This window comes from Temnothorax nylanderi, unplaced genomic scaffold (assembly GCF_030848795.1).
Source record: "Temnothorax nylanderi isolate EJ_2023f unplaced genomic scaffold, tnyl_v1.0 TNYL_tig0089_pilon, whole genome shotgun sequence".
Classification (NCBI taxonomy): Eukaryota; Metazoa; Arthropoda; class Insecta; order Hymenoptera; family Formicidae; genus Temnothorax; species Temnothorax nylanderi.
In genome coordinates, this window is record NW_027249151.1 from 698,473 (window position 1) to 718,818 (window position 20,346).

Here is a 20,346-nt window from a genome sequence, read left to right on the forward strand (position 1 = left end):
GAAACCTTGAAGGTGGCCGCGAGCCACGGACCGGTTCTTAATAATTAACATATGCAACGTTAATTTTACGGAATTATAATTTCACGTCACTCGGTACGCGCGGCCCGATCCGAGCCGTAATGCGCGGAACGAGCGTGGAGAAATCGAAGATGGAAAGAGGAGGCGAAACCCCAGGAAGGTCGGTCGTATCTCTCTCGGCTACTGGATTGCACGGAAGGTGCTCGCGATCCCTCGATCGTACCGCGCCTTTCTCGTATCTGCGCTCCGCAGGAGATTAATCGCAACGATCGTGCCGATTACCGCATGCTTTAATCGTCACCGTTGGCGCGGTGAAGTTATAATAGTGAACTGTCTGCCTCCTTCTTTGCGCTACTGTTATTGGATGTTTCGATTTTTTCATCGTGCGGAGATAAAGTATTTAAAGTTTCTCTAATTATCTTCGTAAGTTAGAAAAGTCTATAGCTACATCTTATAGACTCCTTTGTAGATTTCTTTTTTTTTATATTTTATATATTCTTTAAATGTTTATGAATTTAAAATTTTATATTCTCGATACTTTGCAATATAATTACAATATTTTTAAATATTTTTAAATATTTTTAAATATTTTTAAACTTTTCCGCATTATTTAATAATGTTTTGCATTAAAAAAGTTCTGTATGTGTGCAACACAGATAAAATAATATACCGTACTGTATGATTATTGAAGCGATTCCTAGAATGTCTAGGCAATGGCTAACGAATGGAAATAATTCGAAAGATGAGAGATTCGTGGCGCGAGGCACATGACACACGCCTTTGTGCGACACGACGTGCGCGCGGCACGGACTTAATTACCTTCGACAAATTGTACGTAACACATTTCGGCTGCTTTATGACGAAATATCGCATATTTCTAAAATTAAAACAGCGTCATGAATTCCTTGGAAAATGACAAACATTTTTTTTATAGCTTTGCCTCTGTAGTATTAACTGGCAGATTGAATCTGAGCTTTATTGCAAGCCGTATAATGGAAGCAAGGTCGGTGACGCGCTTTTTCTGGTATTCGCTCGCGTTGGCAATTCATTAGCAAATAATTAGTATGAAGGATAATGAAAATTATATTTTATTGCAATTTAACCTGTGATATCAAATATATATTTTTATACAGTTTTATTCAAATTAGTATTTGCATCTATATTCTAGCAATTGCAATTTGATATTACAATCACAAAAAATGAATTAAACCGGAAATAAAAATTGCTTATACATATATGCATGATGTTTTATTTTATCTCCGATAAAAGCGATGTGAATATTTAACCGCATATGTTTGCATCTCTCTCTCTCTCTCTCTCTCTCTCTCGTTATTTATATTAATAAAATTTTATTATTTTACAATTCATTGTAATAGAGTTGTACAATTTAGATGGATATACTATGTATTTTTTACATTTTGTTTTTGGTTATTATTCGTGTATAAAGCGTTGCAAATGTCGTTTTATGAACCGTTGTCTCTCCGCAGCTTTTAATTCCGTCGAACTAATGAATTTTAATTATCGCCTTTTGTACCAAGATGTAATATGTAAATTTATTATTATATTTTCAATTAAAGTTTCCGTCGTCTCGCATAATCAACGCGGAAATATAATGGACTGACGGTGTCGTACGGTAAGTCATTAAATGCTACCGTCGATCATTATCGATTCACAGCAGCTCCTTTCTTGCTCGCTAATCAGCCACGAGTCTCGTGTCGAGACGAGAAGCACCTAATAGAATATAAGACTTCGGTCTCGGTGCCGGTCCCGCTTCGTTGTTGTCGAGCGCAATCGGATGATCTATGCGTGACTGCCTCCAGCACGGAGGAATCTTAATTCGATGGATCCTAATATTAATAAGACGCCGGCGACTTCGTCGATCCCGAGAGTTCGCGGCGATGATGCCCGTGAATTACGCGTGAGTAATGCACGATGATGCAACGTATGCGGCAATGACTTGCGCGCCCAACGACTGGGACGATTTTTAATAATTCAATCGTAGAGATGAATAATCCAGCGGCGTGAGACTGGAACACTTCAGCGTGGTTAATTATTGAGGGTCTTAACCCTTTCGTACGTTCGTAGTGGGATGATACATTAAAGTGATGTATTGGTCCTTGATTGTGCGCCGAGTTATAGGTGGGGGTGTTATTTTCTTTTCAGTATTTCTCAGAGAATGCACGATTCTCATAAATCTTTTCATATTCTTAAAAGAATATTAGAGAATATTTGCAAAGTATTTTTATAAAAGTTAATCCTAGTAGGTATGTAAGTACAATGATTGAGATTAATAATCGAATAATATGAAATATTCAATATCATTTTTCTATCACACACATACACACACACACACACAAACATATTAAATTTATATTATTAGATTTTTTCAAAAAATATTAAATGTTAAATTTTTCGGATAAGCTTTAAAAAATATTACAGAATTATTTACAATAACAATTTATTATTAATTACGACGAAATATATATGCACCAATAAAAGTCAGATACTACGAAATATACATTACGCGATTATAAAAATATAATTTTTGAAATTCACGTAAATTATACGATATTATCATGATAAAGACATAATGTAACAGAGAATTTATCCCCCTGTGTCGGCTAATGCAACATTTTAAACTGGCCAACATAACATGCTGTTTCGAGACTGGCAATTAATTCTTCGTAATTGATATACGAATCCGAAACTTCTCTCACGCGAGGGTATTTTGCTTCACAGTTCTTTACCTCACTTCTCCGAAACACTTAATGCAACACATGTTTGTCCCACATAGTGAAATTACGACGCGCATGCACATTTTTATCACATTAATTATTTAATATTATAATAAATTATTTGCAATAAGGTCTTTTGTTGCGTTATAAATTATGTACGTAATTGCATGATGGCTATATTATACTCAATGCAGTCTATTCTCTTCATTACGGAATTTTGCGATCAATAAGTTTTATATCGCTTTACGAATCATAATTAATTTGCGTAAAATTGACATTTAAATGTGCGATTTTTTTATTTTTCTGATATTTTTACTCCTTTTTTTTTTTTTTTAAGAAAATCGCAAGAGTAAATGTAAGTTGCATGTGCGACTTTCGAGTAAGCTTCTTCGAGTGTTTACGATATTTGTAAACGGCAAAAATGCACGAGGGTGTTCGTGCACATACGCGCGCGCGGATATTAATAGAAACGTGGGAGGATGCGAGAACGCGACGTATGTCGAATAACGAATGATTCGCGACATCCCTTTCATCTGACAACGCGTATGAATGTATTTCGAACGGTGAAACGGGCAGAAACATTTTTATCCATTAAAGGTTTTTCACAAGCGCTGTGCTCACGAGCTTTACAGGAGTCCGTCAAAATATTCGAGATATCTGGGAACGAATCTCTAATGCATTAGGAGAGCAACTATAGAATCCGGGATTAATTAATATTTAATTGGATATTTATATGTGAATTGTAATATTCTATTAAGTAGACAACTACAACTCTATAGATAAACAAAGTATCTTTAAACTTATTAGATCAATAAAATAGTAGGAGAACATTATATCAATAAGATTCTTGTCGAAGATTTCAATATGCAATTGCGTGAGAATTATTTATTGACATTTAAATGAGTCTTCTGGCGTGTTTTTGGAAAAATTTTAGAAATTTTAATACATTCGATGTTGCGCTTGAGAATGGCTTTAGATCCAGCCAGTAGATCCTAAGCTGAATCGCTAAATCCTGACTTCGCGCAGGAAATCGTCGTGAGTCATTTGAATGACTTGGACTCCTCCGAAGGACTCGTCCCGACTTCCCTGCTGGATCCGTTCGACCTCTTGACATCCGCGTTCCCCCCGGACAGCTTAACGTTTTTTACATTATTAACAGGCGTCTTGGCCTTCTGACATTTGCGATCAAACCTTCGATAGGATCGCATAATCTGTTGACGTGCAAAAATCGAGTGTTGCTCGCGCGATGCAATAGACTGCTGCTGCGATTCATAACTTCGCGTAGGTATTATTTCGTGTAGGTACATTATTAATTTAAACGTTACATGATCAATGTTGCATGATCTTGGAGTTTTATTGTAAATGTACTTTATACTTACACAGATTTATTCTTTTTTATTTTTATTTTTTAATTTAGCCTTTTTAATACGATTCAAATCTTACTTGTGTAGAAAAGAGGAATTATAGAAAAGAAAAGGGTTTGCGAGCATTTAAAAGATAATATAATAATTATTACTTAAATTTATTTGACCATTTGACTATTTGAGATATTTAATAATTATATGTATATAACAGATTTCGTAGATATAAATGGGAGAAGATCAACATCTTTATTTTTAAATCAATATTCTTGTGCAATTTTTTAAGTTTTTGGTACTTTGCTTACAAATCTGGATTTAGTTTATTGTTGAATTTTCCGTTTAATGTCTACTGCCAAATTTGATTAAAATTAATTTATACCAGATTGGCTGCTATTTCTACGGCATGAGAAAACTTTCGGATCAGTTTTAGACGTCCCCCTTCTCCCTCCTCCATTATCGCTGGTCCTGTCCATGCTCGAGCATATCCGGCCCCCAAAAACTGACCCAGATCACACGTGTGGTCACGCGTCGATCCACTCGATCCTAAGCCCGGGCATATTCTTTTGCCCCTCTCCCCGACCGTCGCCCGACCCAGTCAGCCACCCGGCTCGTCGGCTTGACTTCGGTGTATTGGGTTTCACGTGGAGTTACACGTACGCGCAGTCGTGCGTGCAGCTAACAAGACTCTTCAACGTAGATGGCCCGTCCTCATGTAGGTAGATATACCGCCCGCGGGCGATTCGCGCTAATTTTACTTCCCGCCGTGCCCCGCGCCGCGCCGCCGCCGCGGATGACCGGCCGGTTTTCCGAACGTTTTTGCCACCGTGTGTGTTACACGTCGATACCGGTCCCTCATCTATTTTCGCGATCTGCGCGTCTAACTCACGTCTGCAAAATCGGTGCGGTGCCCCGTGGACATGGTGGATTCTCGGGTATGCATCGTTCACTTAGGAGGAGATTGATTCGACGAATCGCTTCACTTCTGATGAGCGAAAATGGAGTGCGAAATTCTGTTTAATTGAATCAAACAGCCGAGCAGAATCGGTCTGACAAACAGCCGAGCAAACTTCCCTTATTTTTTATTTTATACTACGTCGTTTATCTCATTGTGTCTATCTGTCCGTAAATAACATGTAGAAATGTATTTCTATATATCAATTAAGATTGGACAGACAGAGAATTTAATTTTTTTAATCGATATTTTATAATTGAAATGATCGAGTTAATTACAATATATAAAATTTTAGATATTAGATCTTGAATCATTGAGTATAATTCTGGATCTTGGATATGGTAATTTTATGATTTTAAATTCAACGCGTTTGGCAAAAACTTACTTTGTCGTGATTTTATGGAACCGTTTACTTTCAAATTTTTCACAATTTTCTGTATAATATCCGAATCATTTAATTCCTACTTAATCGCCAACGATCTTTTCTGTATTGCCCTACGAGCTTAATGGACAATTATCCTTTCATCCCAATAATCGCGTTCTCCGAATATCTGGGTAATATCGGTCCCACAGCCGACAATATTGTGCCGGTGACGTTACATCATCTAAATGGCTGCCGTTGTTAATCTAACACCCGCGTGGCGATCTCGAAATACGAGCGAAAAGAACCTCTCACTTAGGCGATGATCGAACAGTTAACGCGGATAAGAGGCGCATTAAAACGGGGTCACGAAACACCTTCGGCAGACGGCGGTATCTCGGTTACACGTTCGATAATGAGCGAAGTAACGACTAGTTAGCGAGCATGTTACTTTAATTGCGATATCGCATTGCGCGGCGTGGCGGCGTAAATTTAAACAGATGCGACGCAACAATATGAAGCCGCCGATAGTGTCTTTATAGTGCGATCGCGAATGGCCTTTGAATGTTTTATATGCTCCGCCACGATTGTATTCTAACGGTGTTCCTTTTATCCCAAATTAGATTAGATAAATTCTTGCTTTGCTTAGAATATCGATAATTTTGCAATGATTCTCGATAATGAAGCATATTCACGTTATCTTCGGTTTAATCGTTGCATTAGTTTGCTCCCTTTGTCGATTAATGTGCGAAAAAAGAGGAGTTGAATATAGAATATCAATATATCAAGAAGTAATTTATAATATACCGTAATAAAATAAAATGTACCGTAAGCATTATCCGTCCTCTGCACGCGGAAGGCGCCTTTCGGCGATGTTCTCGAACGATATAACGAGGCTCCAATCGACAATCGGTCCTTCGAAAGTGGAAGGTAAATACCGAAGGGAGGAGAGCTTGCCGCGACAACAATAACAGCAGTAGCAGCAGCAGCAATGCGGAGCCATCTCGGTTATCGGAAACTGGCGCTGAGTACCTCTCGGCAATTGCATCGGCAACGCACGCATCTCACCCCGAATGCACCTGCGTGCGATATCGGCTACATTGCGAGGCGTGTACGTGCGTGAAGCTCGGTTTATAGTTTCCGAAATGCCTCGTCAGTGATATTGGAAATATCCCACGTAAGCTCTGACTGCACCAGCAATGATTTATGTATATCTTGTTGGGGATTTATCGTTATAACAAAAGCTAATAGCGCTATATGTATTTACGTCAACATTTTATTTGTTAAATTTATCTATAAATTCTACCTGACAACCGTAGTCACATAATTTTTCATAATTTTTTCTAAATGGATGTATAGAGCAGAACAAGTAAATTAATGCACCTTGAAATTCTGGTTTTTTTTTTATGAAGCGATTATATTCCGAGTTGTTGCATCATGCAATTACATCCCTCCGGCTTCTAAAAACTGCTTTTCCGATTAATTTATAAATCCACATAAGAGATCTCCAGCGAAACGTCGAGTGAATAAAAATGTCAAGCACTATAATGCTCTCTTATCGTATTTCATCCGAATCGGAGTGTATTTCTACGAAGAAATTTCTCGAGAGCGCTGCTAATTGCCTCCATTGGCGCGGCTGTTTATTTTCCCCGTTAGACTACAGTAAAATACTAGTGACGTTTAACGATGGGCGGCCCCGCTTGAACGGGAGCTTCGGCGAAATCAGCAGGAGGATTAAGCCCCGCGCGCGCTTAGAATGGAGCCCGGGAGAGCTGTCGTGTCGTGGCCCAGTAGTGGAAATCCTCCTTAAGCCGATCGAGGTGCTCCGGTATCATTAGAGGAGCCATTCGAGACTCGCACATACGTTCCCTCCCCTTTTGTCCTCGTCCCCCCTTGTCCCGACGGCGACTTCTCGTCGGGAAAGGGTACGGTTCTCGTGCCGAAGACAATGCTGTGGCGCGTATCGTGCATCATATTTCACGGTCATTCCTTTTTGCGTCCGCTGCGAGTGTTCGCTCCGGTTTGAGGCCCGATGGCGACGAAAACTCTCCTCGATCGAGGGGACCACCGTGGTACCGAAATTTGTGGCCCTCCCGCGACGCCGGATGTCGACGATACGTCGTCCACCCTCTTCCTCCTTGCGCGTCTCCCTGTTCTGTCACTTCGGATTGATTTCGAAGTAGTCTCGCGAATGTTTGAAGCTCGATACGTACAACCCTTTGTGGAAAGACAATTACTTGAGCGACCGAAAACTTATTAAAGGATATTCGTGGCAATGAGACAAATTCAGGGGGAATTAAACGACTAAATTTCTTAAAACGTGCTATAAAGAGATTATGAAGACAGCTCTGAGAATAAAGAGCTCTCTAAATGTCTGCAAAACACACAACACGATTGGAAGCTATATATCAAGCACATTGAGCGTGTACCATACGAGTTTTATTTGGATTTAACGTTGCGCTGTACGTCTTGTAATAGTTTCAAATTGCCGAGTCGCAACTGCAACTTCGAGATATCGTATTTACGCGACGTAAGCGCGCAACGGGCATATAACTTTTATTCGGCGGGCGCAGGGACCGGCGTAATTTTTACGATCCGCCGTAATTACGGGGCAAGTGCCGTTTATTTATAATACCGGCGTAAAAGTTACAATGTGTATAGCCGCGCTTGGAGAAGCGGCGAGAGCTGTATTAATATATGGCACCGTTAAACCCGTCACACGACCCGCAATTGTTCCGTCTGAGCACGTTACCATTAGATGAGAATTTGTTCGTTGGCCGTATAATACGATAATTTAATGATGCTATTGTGATAACAATGTCGCGCAACGATTCTAAGAGTATCTTTATTGATTTCGTCGGATTGCGGCGCAGTAAAGCGCATTTCTTTCGAGCGTGAAACGGTGATGATATATATCGCTCAAATAATTTGTATGCACATTATGCACAAGTCGTTTACAAATCGAATTTTTTTGCCGTTGCATTTTATTTTATTTACAAATATATTTATATATTTTTTCACATTAAGTTACATTTTATTACAATTGCGTAAAAATATGTATCATTAGAGGCAATAAGTGAATCATAATAGTAACAGAAATAAATTTAGTACGATATAAAATATTAACCCTGGCTGAGGTAATATTTTTTGCAATAAATTTAATTTAATAAAAATGAGATGCTTATATGTAAGTATCAAAGATTAAATCAATTTAGAAACGACCAAAACCCATGGTCGAAAAAGTCTTGACGATTAATCTGACCAAAACCAATGGTCGAATTGTCACGACATTAGCCAAACGTTGTCGAATATAAAAATAGAGTCTTTCTCGTTTATTAATTATTGGCGAAACAAATACATATACTTTCTGATAAAATATTAAATTTATTCTTCTATAATTTTAGTTGCAGTTGTACAAAAATGTAATTGAAAAATGTAATGGAATTTTATTACATTATATGTACATTTCCGTGTATTCTTTTGATTTTACGAACGAGGAAAATATCATAAATTTCACTATAACGTTTAATATGTATATCTACATTGATATAATATGGCAGTATTTTGTTTGTTGCTTTACGTTCGCTCGGAATTCGCGCGCTCTATCGCTCTGACCGACTTTCGATTCAAATTGCCAAAGATTCGCGGAAGTGGAAGATATGCTACTCGCACTTAAGTACAGCGCTAATAATTTCGCTCTAGCGACAAAAAACCGGCTTCGGTATTCCCCTTAACGAGAGCCATTGAGGCCCCTTGACTTTATGGTGGCGTATCTGGTCGCGATTGACGTCCTGTGGTCGCCTTCAATAGGAGGATTCTGGCCGGGTTTTGTAAAGCCGGCCGAGGCATGGTGCGGCTTCTTGTCGATCGATTTTTCGCATTCCTACGCCATTGAGTACAAGACCAGCATTGTTTGTTGTAAGTGCGAGATACGCCGCGACGGGCTGCATGATAGGGGAACTGGGAAGTCGTAACGGGTCGTGGATACGGTTCGTAGTTGTACGGACTTCGTAAGCTCTTGTTGGAGAGAGATCGATCGCCGATACTTCGGCAAGAATGTATTTGCATTGTGAGCCGCGCCGTGAAACGCGATCCGCGATCGCATTGTCGCTGAAAAAGCGCGGAATCTCTATTGGTGTACTTCAAGCAGTAAAAGACTACGGAAGCAAATTGACACAGAGAATTCAGGATGTTAATTAAGTCGGAAAGAGCTAGATAATATCATTGCTTCACATCTGCAAAGGAATATATGAATGTAAATGTCATCTATCAACGTTCTTCTTTGAGAATTGAGATATATGTATGTAATTTACTTTCTACAGAGCTAAAATTGTGTAAGTTATTAGTAGCTATTTCATTCAATTTTCACTTTATGCTACCAAGAGTTTAGGAAGTTTTAATTAGTATGAAAAATTTATTAATTAGTTAATTAGATACTAATGCATATCTTTATTTTACTATCAGATTTTTTTTGTAGCAAGTAATTTATTCGTATTTATCCGTTGTGTAATAATTGAACATAAGAAAAATAAATTATCTTTATTTTTTCTTATTTTTATTTTATTTTATTTCTTATTTTTATCTTGTGTTCAATTATTTTACATACTATAACGTTGATATTATCTAATATATAAACTATTATCAAGATATTAGCTAATATCAAGATAAAAACATGAGACTTAAGGAAAATTATATTTTCTGGTCTAAGTTCTCTGAATAGATAATCGAAAGCAGTCTGTCGAATCGCGGATCGCGGAGGAGAGATGCGTAATGAACGGACGACGCAAGTCTCGCTCGCGGTCGCGGCATGGACAAAAATCAGAATTCCTCGTTCTCAATCCGGCTGCGATCTCGCGCGATCCTTTTTCTGCAGACTCGCTGCGAGAGGACCCGGAGCAGATGGATACACGTGTTAGGCGTCGCGGGCGAACGCGCTACATCGCAATGCCTCATCGCTCGCGTGTGGTGCATCGGGAAACGCATGCCGCCCCTCGATTACCAGGCGCGTCGCGTGTTGTGGATATATAGTCGAGATAGCGCATTTTTCTGATTTCGCGCGAATATACACGCACGGCTGCACACGCGCGTCGTGTGCTACCGCTGCAGCAGCGACGACGGGCGGTCTGCGCCCCGCTCTTCTCATCCCGCGTCAGAGTGCTGTCTTGTCCCTCGTCCCTCCCCCTCTCCCTCGACCCGCGGCGGCGGGATCTAATGATTAATTAAGCTTTCCGAGAAAACGCAACAAGTGAAACATTATTAACGCTTAGTGGCACAGTTTACCCGGATCAGTCGCGGTCGAGGTCCCTCCCCTTCGCCCCTTTGTATGTGATCTAGTAGCTCGTATGTACTTCCTGCTCGTGCGAGTACCTTTTGAGATTTGTCGACTTCTATAACTCGATTAATATAAATCAAGCAGAGCGAATAATTTCAACTTTGGTCGAGTTTTTTGGGGGGGTTTAATTCACAGGCACGCATTTAAAGATGAGTTTTTATTTCTCATGAAGAGGTGAAATATATTTAAGTATGTATAACTCATTAAATTTTATTTTCAACTTGTTTGTTAGGAATAATTAAATGTTATATATGATTTAGATTTAATTAAGGATTGTACATCGATTTGTCTCGTATAAACGAGAGAGCCCTCGAGATTGGACGATTTTCGTTTCAAAGAGATATTATCTAATTTCTAATATGTACACGTCTCTGTAATTAATCTTTTATTAATTTCGGCGTTGAGAGCGTCTTTGCGTAATTTAGATGTAAAATATTTGAGCAAAATATTTAAGCATCAGATTCTCCTTTAACTTAGAACTTGCCCCTTATCGCAACTTTTTGGCCGTTACTCAACTCGTAGAACGGTACGGCGCCTCTCGAAATGCATCAAAGCGTATCCGGTATCGCCATCTGCATTTTGCATCGTTTCCTCCTTCCAGTATCTTTAAAGCTCGCACGCTTTTGAGTAATTTCCGCGGAAAGATGATACGGCGGCTGGCATTTACGCGCATCAGAGCGCATCTGCGCGCGTCGCGGCCTATCATCGCCGTATGCGTTTTCTATTTGTTATACGTTTCCCGGCGCGCGGGCGCCAATTTAGCGCGCTTATGAATAATTAAGCGTGGAGAAGCGACAAGTCGGTCGCGGTTTTTGCGCGCATGAAAGCGCATCTGCGTGCTTCGCCGTCTGTGCATTTTCTTCGGTTGCCAACATCGCTCATGCTTGCACTTCTGCCTTTGCCTCTCCTCTTCTCTAAATTGGGGGGAAAGGAATTCAAACGAAGTTATTCATATATGTACTAAACTAATGGTTGCCGTTAAATCTACGCGTAATGTATCTCACGTTTTATCTATCGTTAAATATTAATTAGGTATATTAGGTATATATTGCAATTTTTTGATGATGTTTCTCTCTCTTTTCTTGTACGGTGTTTGTAAATCCGCGAACGTTCCTAAGCTAATTCACCAGCCGAAAAAATGCGGTTTCCGGGGAACGTGGTGCGCAATCGTTATCCCGTGTAGCAACGGATGCTGAGATTGCATGTCGAGCTCGATCTCAGGATGCACGCGGGGAGAAAGAGAGAGAGCGACTGTATACGACGAGGAAAAATTGGGACGTGCGTATGGTGTAGTTTGATCGAGCCGAGATAAGTCAACGCGAATCGGCTGTATCGATTGCCAGGATCTGCATCTACGTGGTCAAGCAACATTAATGATTACGCCAACGGAAGCAACATGTTGTCCGAGGCCTGTCAACGAGAAATGCGCTTTCTGCCGTTCCCTGGCTGCGCGATACCTTAACTTTGTATCGTAGACATTACCGTATAAATCACACTTTTTTAAAGATAAATATGATGCTTATACTAGAAATATTTTTCGATCGTTGATTTTTGGGTATGGAAACGAAATAATTGGAAGAAAAGAAAGGGAGAAAAAAGAGTTCTATTTACTTGCACATTGTAAATATATTTGTTTTGTTATACTTATTTTAAGTAATTGATTAGACGTACTTTTGCGAAAAGAAAAACATATTGGAGCGCAAAGGATTAAACAGGGTTTATCGCTGGCATTATCGGCTTCAATTAATTATCATTGCACATCTGCGAAAGCGCGCGTTAGTTGTTCAATGAAGATTAAGATCGCATTCTTGAAATATCTAACTCAATGAAAGCAGGCGAATGGGCGATGCTGCTGACGATAAAAGAGTAATTGCTTCGCTCGGCGCGAACGGTTTTCGGTCATGAAAGTATATAGATCGCACTCGCCATTCCGCTCATCGATCTTCGTATTTACACAATGGATCGATTTATACGCCTGTTTCTCTATCTCTGTTGCAGATCGATTCTAGCCCTGATGATGCTGAGCACGGCCGGTGTCTCGTCCTCCCATATGCCTGAAAAGTATCCCATAGAAGTAAGTCTTCATTAAGTTTTTTGTTTTATGAATTAATAGTAACCAGCGTGTATTTCTGAGCAATATTAGGAAAATATTTTCATTAAATTAAATCGGGAAAAAATATTCCTCGCAATTTCTGTTTCAAGTTCTTTGCAAATTGAGTAATTTGTTCGAAAAACAATTTTATTTGATTAATAATGACACAGAATTGATTCTGCAGCACGCATATAAGTTCGACGACAAGCTAGTTATGACGATAAGCTGGCTTTCACTCGGAGTCGATGTCACCGATTAAGCGTCAACAAATAATCACGTCCGCGACAAGCTTGATTCGATCTCGCAATCGGCCATCCGGGCTATCCCGCTTCTCCGACGATAGTTTCTCTCGTCGCGCGCGGCGCATATTAATTCGATCCACTTGCGGGAGTTAATACGCAATTACGTGGCCGCCATACCGGGTGGGCACTACGCCGAGTGAGGGTAATTAATTGACACCGAGAGGAGGTCCCTAAATTACGCTGGTGCGGAGAGCGCGCCGGGAGCAAGGCCACGCGGCGCGCGACACGAGAACGAACGCAAACACGGTCCGCGTGCTGTGTGCAACCACTGCCGCCGCCACTTAATAATTACGCTTGAGAGCCCGTTTGTTCTGGAAAACATTGCGGCATTACGGGAGACACGAAAATAGACGGCGCGGCCTAGAAAACGCGGCGTATTCCGGCTACCCGAAGTCACACCTGCGACTCTCGTCGCGAGCCTATCGTTGACGTCAAGGTCGCTCCTCCGAAGTGATCAGTACATATTTCCGGAATCGCTTTGTTGAGAAACCGATATTATAATAAGGAGAATTTAACTCACTACACGACTACGGCGTATTTGCTTATAATTTAATCGCCGGTTTTTCTCGATTTTTATATTACATATAAAATACGGCGGGAGACGATGCCATAGTTAAGAAATATAGGAATATGAGCAAATAGTTACAACGCTTCGGAATTTTTGCAAGACGATACTCGGATACTTATATAAGCTTTCACATAGCACTGCTGAAAATAGTTCCCTAAAAGTTATCGTGAAATGTTGTAATTTGATTACATCCTTGCAAAACTGACATCTTACCCCTATACCTGGGTAAGATGCCACTTGTAATGAGGGAAGATGCAAATACTGCGAGGAACATGCAGCACTCAATAAATGAAGTGTAATACGTATTAGTTAGTTATTGGCTCAATCAGTTTTTTTTTTGTTCATAAATACATAATCTCTTAATATTTTTGTTTTAGATGTACATTAATCGAATATTGTAGCACGAACCTTTATTCACGATATTTTAAAAGACTAAAATCTAATATAAGAATACAAAAATTGTACGTCAGTATTTGTGTAAATAAAATAATCCGTCATGCTAATGGTGTTTTTCCTGAAGTGCTCTTAGCTTCCTGAAGTACCAATGACGAGGAGATGTCATCTTTAACTCTTTATACATTGACGTCATAGAATAAATGACTATTTGGGTCATAAGACACAGTCATTTCACGTGATTTCAAAATATGTTAAATAAATCCACTTTCAATGACAAGAAATTATGAAAGATCTTAACAAACAACAGTACAATATTATAAGAAGCTTACTCGCCACTTGGTTCGAACAGATCTTCCCAGATTCTTCGGATTAAACATATGATAAAGCTGCAGAAGAAGCTTGCACGCGTCACTCGGTGTATGAATAATATAATCTTACGTTAACGATGAAAGTGCATTAGCGTCTATCAGATAATGAACAAAATATTAACAAAGTGGCATCTTCCCCCGACTTACTTTATTATCTTTTCACAATCATGTATTCCTGTTGATTTTATATTCAAGTCAAATCCAGGCAAAGAATGAATTCAACTCAATTCAGCTCATAATCAGATTCTTGTCTTCTGCACAACAGATCTATTATTTAAAAATACGCAAAGTGCCCTCCGTTTCTCTCCGTGAAGCATTGTCGTTGCATGAATTTATTCTCAATAAGGTCTCATTATTCCGTGTACTGTAAACGTCTCCTCACGTACATATATCCAACGTGAAGTATGTATTTCCTTCTTTGCACGGGACCTGTGCTGTATAAGCGCAGTGATTAACGTTCCGGAGTTAATGCCAGGCATTAAGGAAGTATTAGCCTGCTGCTCTCTTAGTAGGGTTAACGACTTGCAAAAAAAAAAACAGGTAAGAACTCTTCGTTCGAATTCCAAATTCGTCGTTAACGGAGGCGCACGGCGTTTACGAAAACGTGTAATTCGTCCGTTCCGCGTATTTGCTTTTTCGCGAACTCTAAATCTTCATTGGCTTGTTTAAAAATAGAGGCGATCCTGGGCGCGGAGCTGGCGAACGTAGGCGGAACAAAAGTCGCATTTAAGAGGCCTCTCGAGATTTAACGGTTGTTATTCGTCTCGCGGCAGGTTCGGCGAAATCGACGATTTGTATTCCAGACTCGAGATATTGCGCGCGTAAGGAGCGTAAGGGAACGAGAGATGCGACTCGCGCGTTTGATTAATTAGACGCGCGCGATCGAAGGGAGGATCGGACGTGAAGTACGAGTATGAAGCGCGGGAAATCTTCACGTGAGAACGTCGTGCCTTTCCTCCCGATAGAACGACGCTACCTTAGCGAACTTCCGGCAGAAGTTAATGCAACGGGTAGCCCGTGGTGCGCGGAGATAGATCGAACGCCGTAAATTCAACGCTGGTGTGTGCAATACGGTAATCGATCCTTCGTTTAATTAATCACGACAAGAGTACCGCGATACCGAAACGCATGCGATCTAATTGGAATCTCGTTCATGGTAGCGATATTAATTACCGAACAAACAGATTGTGCTCTATGATGCCAGCGTGTGATTAACAAGAACAGAATACCAGACGCGCGTGCTATCTGCCTCCATCGTTTAATTACCGTCCAGTTACCTGCTTCGATATTTTTTTCACTGTAATAGCTCGCTCTTTGCGCAGCTATCTGTTATGAAAAGTGATATGAAAGAGGCAATAATTAAAAAGTTATAAACAGGATTTAAATAAATGTAAAAATGCTTGTTAAAATTGCATCCGAATATATATGTTCTATATTAAAGAGACGTGAATCAGATTTTGAAAGATAATCGATGAATGAAGTATACCTAGCTATCGTCGCATAAATTATCAAAATAAGATATGAGATATTTGATTGCAATAATAAGAAATATAAGCTAATTTTTTATTTAAAAACTTTTTTTCAAGATCTTTAATTTAACGTTTGACTGTAAGCTTCGGAATTAACGCTTGCTGAAGAACTCGCGATTGACAGTTGTTAATTTCTCCAGGTATATCATATGTTACAAGAAAGAACGCAGTTTGGAATTAGCCATGACAACAGGATAAGAGGGACTTGGGGTACGTGGAGCTCTTGGAGCGAGTGTTCCAGATCTTGCGGCACTGGTATCCAGTCTCAATTTCGAGAATGCGTCCCACGGTGAGTGCATTTAATAAAAATCTCGAAATACTTTTTTAAAGTTCTATTTAAAAAAACGTATAATGTCACATTTAATATCATATTTAACCTAAAATACAGGTTTTCTCAGCTAAGGCGAAAGTAGAGCGTTTCTATGAAATCTTTCGTAAACGGGCGCAAAGCGAAGAAGCAATTTTTGTAATGCGAAAATCTTCGGATTTCTTTCGATTGGTGAAAACAGGTACTAATGTAGATCTTTCATAACGAGGTGGCGTAAAGCAAATTTTCGAAAAGCGGTAGATATCTATACATATAACAAAAACACATATATAATGCTATTTAAAAATATGTGTTTTTAATATTTTAAATTTTAAAATAAATATGTACATTATAAGTATAATGTATATGTGCGACACATTTCTTTAGTTTCCTCTCAGTTGTATTTTTACAAAAATAAAAGCGCGCGACGAGAGCTCGTTAAACACGAAGATCAAGCACTGTATGACACATCGCTAGCCAAATATCTTCACGCTCGATTAAAGATTTCCACACCTTGCTTCACCTTTGTCCTCGCGGCGCGGGGGAGGGGGGGGGGCACGATCTTCCGCGGGAGGTCATGACGGGGATCGGTAATCGTTGAACGTCGCGACTCCATCGCAAGAATGCAAAGCACCTTGCGATATAATGCGCGGATGATCCTAACAATAATCACATGCCTCGCGGTACCGTTAGAGCCTCGCGCAATTTGGATCATAAGCGCTCGCTAGACGAGTCGCTGCATTTCGCATAGCCGCGCGGAACTTTGAACCTCGCGCGCGAATACGCTACTTCTACTTTTCATCTTCTCAATCCATCAATTGATCGATCACCGACTATCTTCTTCGGTTCTTTCATATCCACGGGGAATATACAGGGTGCCTCGGATTCGTCGATATCCCTCATTATAGAGATGCAGGTCGTTTAACTTTTTTTCTTCAACAGCGTGTAGTAAAGTATCTCGATGAACAATCATAGTTTTTAGATTGGATAGATTGTTTCACATTTTCTAATGCGATAATGCTCAATATTCTTATATTACTTATTTATTTACTTTCTTTAATATAAATCTTATTCAAAATATTTGAAAATTTAGAGCCAGAGTAATATTTTAAAAACTATTTAACTTACGAATGTATATAGATACCTATATATATTTACAATTAGCATAATTTTTACTTCGAATAAACGGAAGAATTTTTTCTTTTGTACAGAGTTTATGTAATATACTTTCGTAAACATTATTTTCACTCATATCATGAACATAAAGTTCATGAGAGAGCTTTGATTAAATTTTTTATTATATTTTTCGAAACTTACACTTTAAATTGTATACATCGTGATACTTGTACAAAATGTTTCTTTGATGCAAGAGAGAGAAAGAGAATTTGAGCAGCTTATGTATTTATTATTTAAATATGTTTTCTCTATGCGTTTCTTTTTTAAGAATCTTATGAATGAATTTTGTCGCCGATATAGAGAATATTATTTATATATATTAAAATAAATCTAGTATTTTAAGAATAAAACAATATATAAAATTCGAGTAAAACATGAACAATACGAAACTGGCTGCAAATAGAAAGAGACTTTAACGCACAAGTTCCGTACACCCTGTATGTCCTGTATGGCTAGCTATAAAGCAGCGTGCAAATTACGGATCAGTAGCGTAAGAAGATTATACACCGGCAGGCCGACGACTCCTGCGAGCTTCTCCCGGAGGCAGAAACGTGTTGTTATCGCCACTGACATTTACACCTTCGTAACGCTACTGCGAGCCGTTACGTGACTCGCAATATGAATCTCGAGTTCGCTATACCTACGAGTAAATACAAAGTAGCCAGTATCTCGCAGTTGCAAATCACCTTGATGACTTGAATTTGATTTATCCTTGACGATAGTTATACAGGAGTTCTGATTAGTGACTAACTTAACGTAAACAATTAAGAAGCAATCATATTTTGCTCTGTCACATTGGATACAAAAGCGATGTTTAAATTCAATTAATATTTCAAAGAACACTATATAAATGCTATTTAATCACAATTTATAGATTAAATGGCAGTTAAATAAAGTGCATCAGAGAAAAAATGTAAATTTAAATTTTCAAGACACTATCTAATTTTACGTGAACTAAAGAAATGCAATATATTGACCAATCATTCCCTCCATTTAATAAAACAAGTGTGATTACCTTCTTCAGCACAGCAATGATAGCTAAATAACGCATAGAGAAATGTTTCTTTAAGTTTTATAACACATGTTCTCTCTCTTTCTCTCCTTTGATCTTGAAATTATCATAGTGCTCTGCACTTCTCAAAAGCGCGCTTATGCGCTTGGCGCTAAAAATCGGGATGCATCACGCGCTACTCGCGCGAGTCAATGGGTGAGTTAATGCGAGCGATTCGTTCCAGGAGACGTTTGAGAAGACGAAGTATTATCTCGGAGAACGGTACGAGCAGCGGCAGGCCTATCTGTGTCGGCATATACAGGCGCTACCACACGTGCAATACGCAGGTAAGCCGGCGTGTAAGAACTTGAGCGCGTTTGTCGATAAGAATTGTAGAGAACTCTCGGAGAATCAAGTTCTTAAATTTGGTGAAACATGATAGAGCGTCTAACAACTCTGTTGTATCCGTCTAAAAAATTATTTCGCAGATATAGGTTTGAGTAATTATAAAAAAATCTTGAAGAATTTTTAAATTTGTTGAAAAATAGTAGCGTACCTAACAATAGTAGGGTACCTAACGCAATCTTAACTTTATCTTATGTGTCTAAAAAATAAATTTGCAGATAAAAATCGAGCAATTATAGATTTTTGAAGAATCTTAACTCTTGAAGAATTAAATTTTAACTATTGTTAATGAACTAGGTCCTTATTTTTGTGCTCGTATCTTGGTCGTTGATCTTCTTACAATTTTAACGAGCGGTTGACTTTTTTTAAATTTAATTTGTTGAATCTTAAATTTGTTGAAAAATGATAGAGCGTCTAACTCTATTTTAATTCTATCGTATGCGTCTAAAAAATAATTTCGAAGATACAGATTCGAGCGGTATCTCTTCCACGATGTAAAATTTGCTCGTAGATAGAATTTTGTTTACCAAGCTCGTTTTCGTCGATCGCGCTCGGTCCGTCAGTATCCGATGTAAGTATAAATTTCACGAAGAGAGAATCCGCAACGCGCGCCGAAAAGGGTGTCCATTATTCTCCGCGAAGAGATTCCTGGAATTTCAGGAAAACTAAGTAGGCGCTTACAGAAGACCGCCTTATTTCTAGAGCGGCTTATTGTCGAGGCCTTGAACCGACAATTAGCCGCGCGCGAGAGCTCGCTCGCTCCGCATAAAATTCACATACATGCTCGTGCGTGTGTCACTACTTCCACGATGCCGCAATAAATCAACGCGTGCATCTATATCCACCTAGCCGACCCGTGCGCGCTGCAAGGCACGCTCCTTAAGATTTTCCTCTCGACGGCGCGTCACGAGCCTCGAACAAATCATCGCGCGGGCCAATTAAGGATGCGCACGACGACGATTTATATCCCCGAGCCCGTGTGTGTGTGTGTGTGTGTGTGTATGCACGTGGCGTTGTTTAAAATTCATAAGAATAATCACCACCTGCGAAACTAAAGACCGCCGTGTAATGGATGGCTCTGGCCGGTATCGAGAAGGGAGAAGAAGGGAGAAAGGACTCGCTGGTGTCGATTAGCTCTTGATGATAGCAAAGACCGCGCGATAAGATCTGTTTACATTTTGATCCGGATCAGTGCGCGGTTGACGCACTGGATGTTCTTGACCCACAAGTACTTGTACTTTGCACATATCTTTGTCAGTTAAGAAAAAGACGCTAATTTACCAAAAGCGAAGCACAAGTAAACGTTAAGTAAGAATTTTGGTTTTTGAGTTAAATTGTTTCGAAATTAAAATCGTGATACAACGAAATTGGCTGATGGCTACCTAAAAGATGCGGCTTCGTTATCCGTTATTACCCGGCGAAGAAAAAGCGGCGCCTCGTGCGGGAATATTTA

At 39.4% G+C, this 20,346-nt stretch overlaps 1 protein-coding gene across 2 annotated transcripts in view; it reads left to right on the forward strand.

Moving 5' to 3' along the window:
• The window catches only part of LOC139774896 (thrombospondin type-1 domain-containing protein 4), a 79,297-nt gene that overhangs the window by 44,440 nt on the left and 14,511 nt on the right, over window positions 1-20,346 (forward strand). For both annotated transcript variants that reach the window (XM_071710429.1, XM_071710430.1), the window contains 3 exons: window positions 12,758-12,833; window positions 16,155-16,303; window positions 18,733-18,835. In XM_071710429.1, coding sequence (XP_071566530.1) covers window positions 12,758-12,833; window positions 16,155-16,303; window positions 18,733-18,835 — 328 coding nt within the window. The remainder of the gene's footprint in view (window positions 1-12,757; window positions 12,834-16,154; window positions 16,304-18,732; window positions 18,836-20,346) is intronic.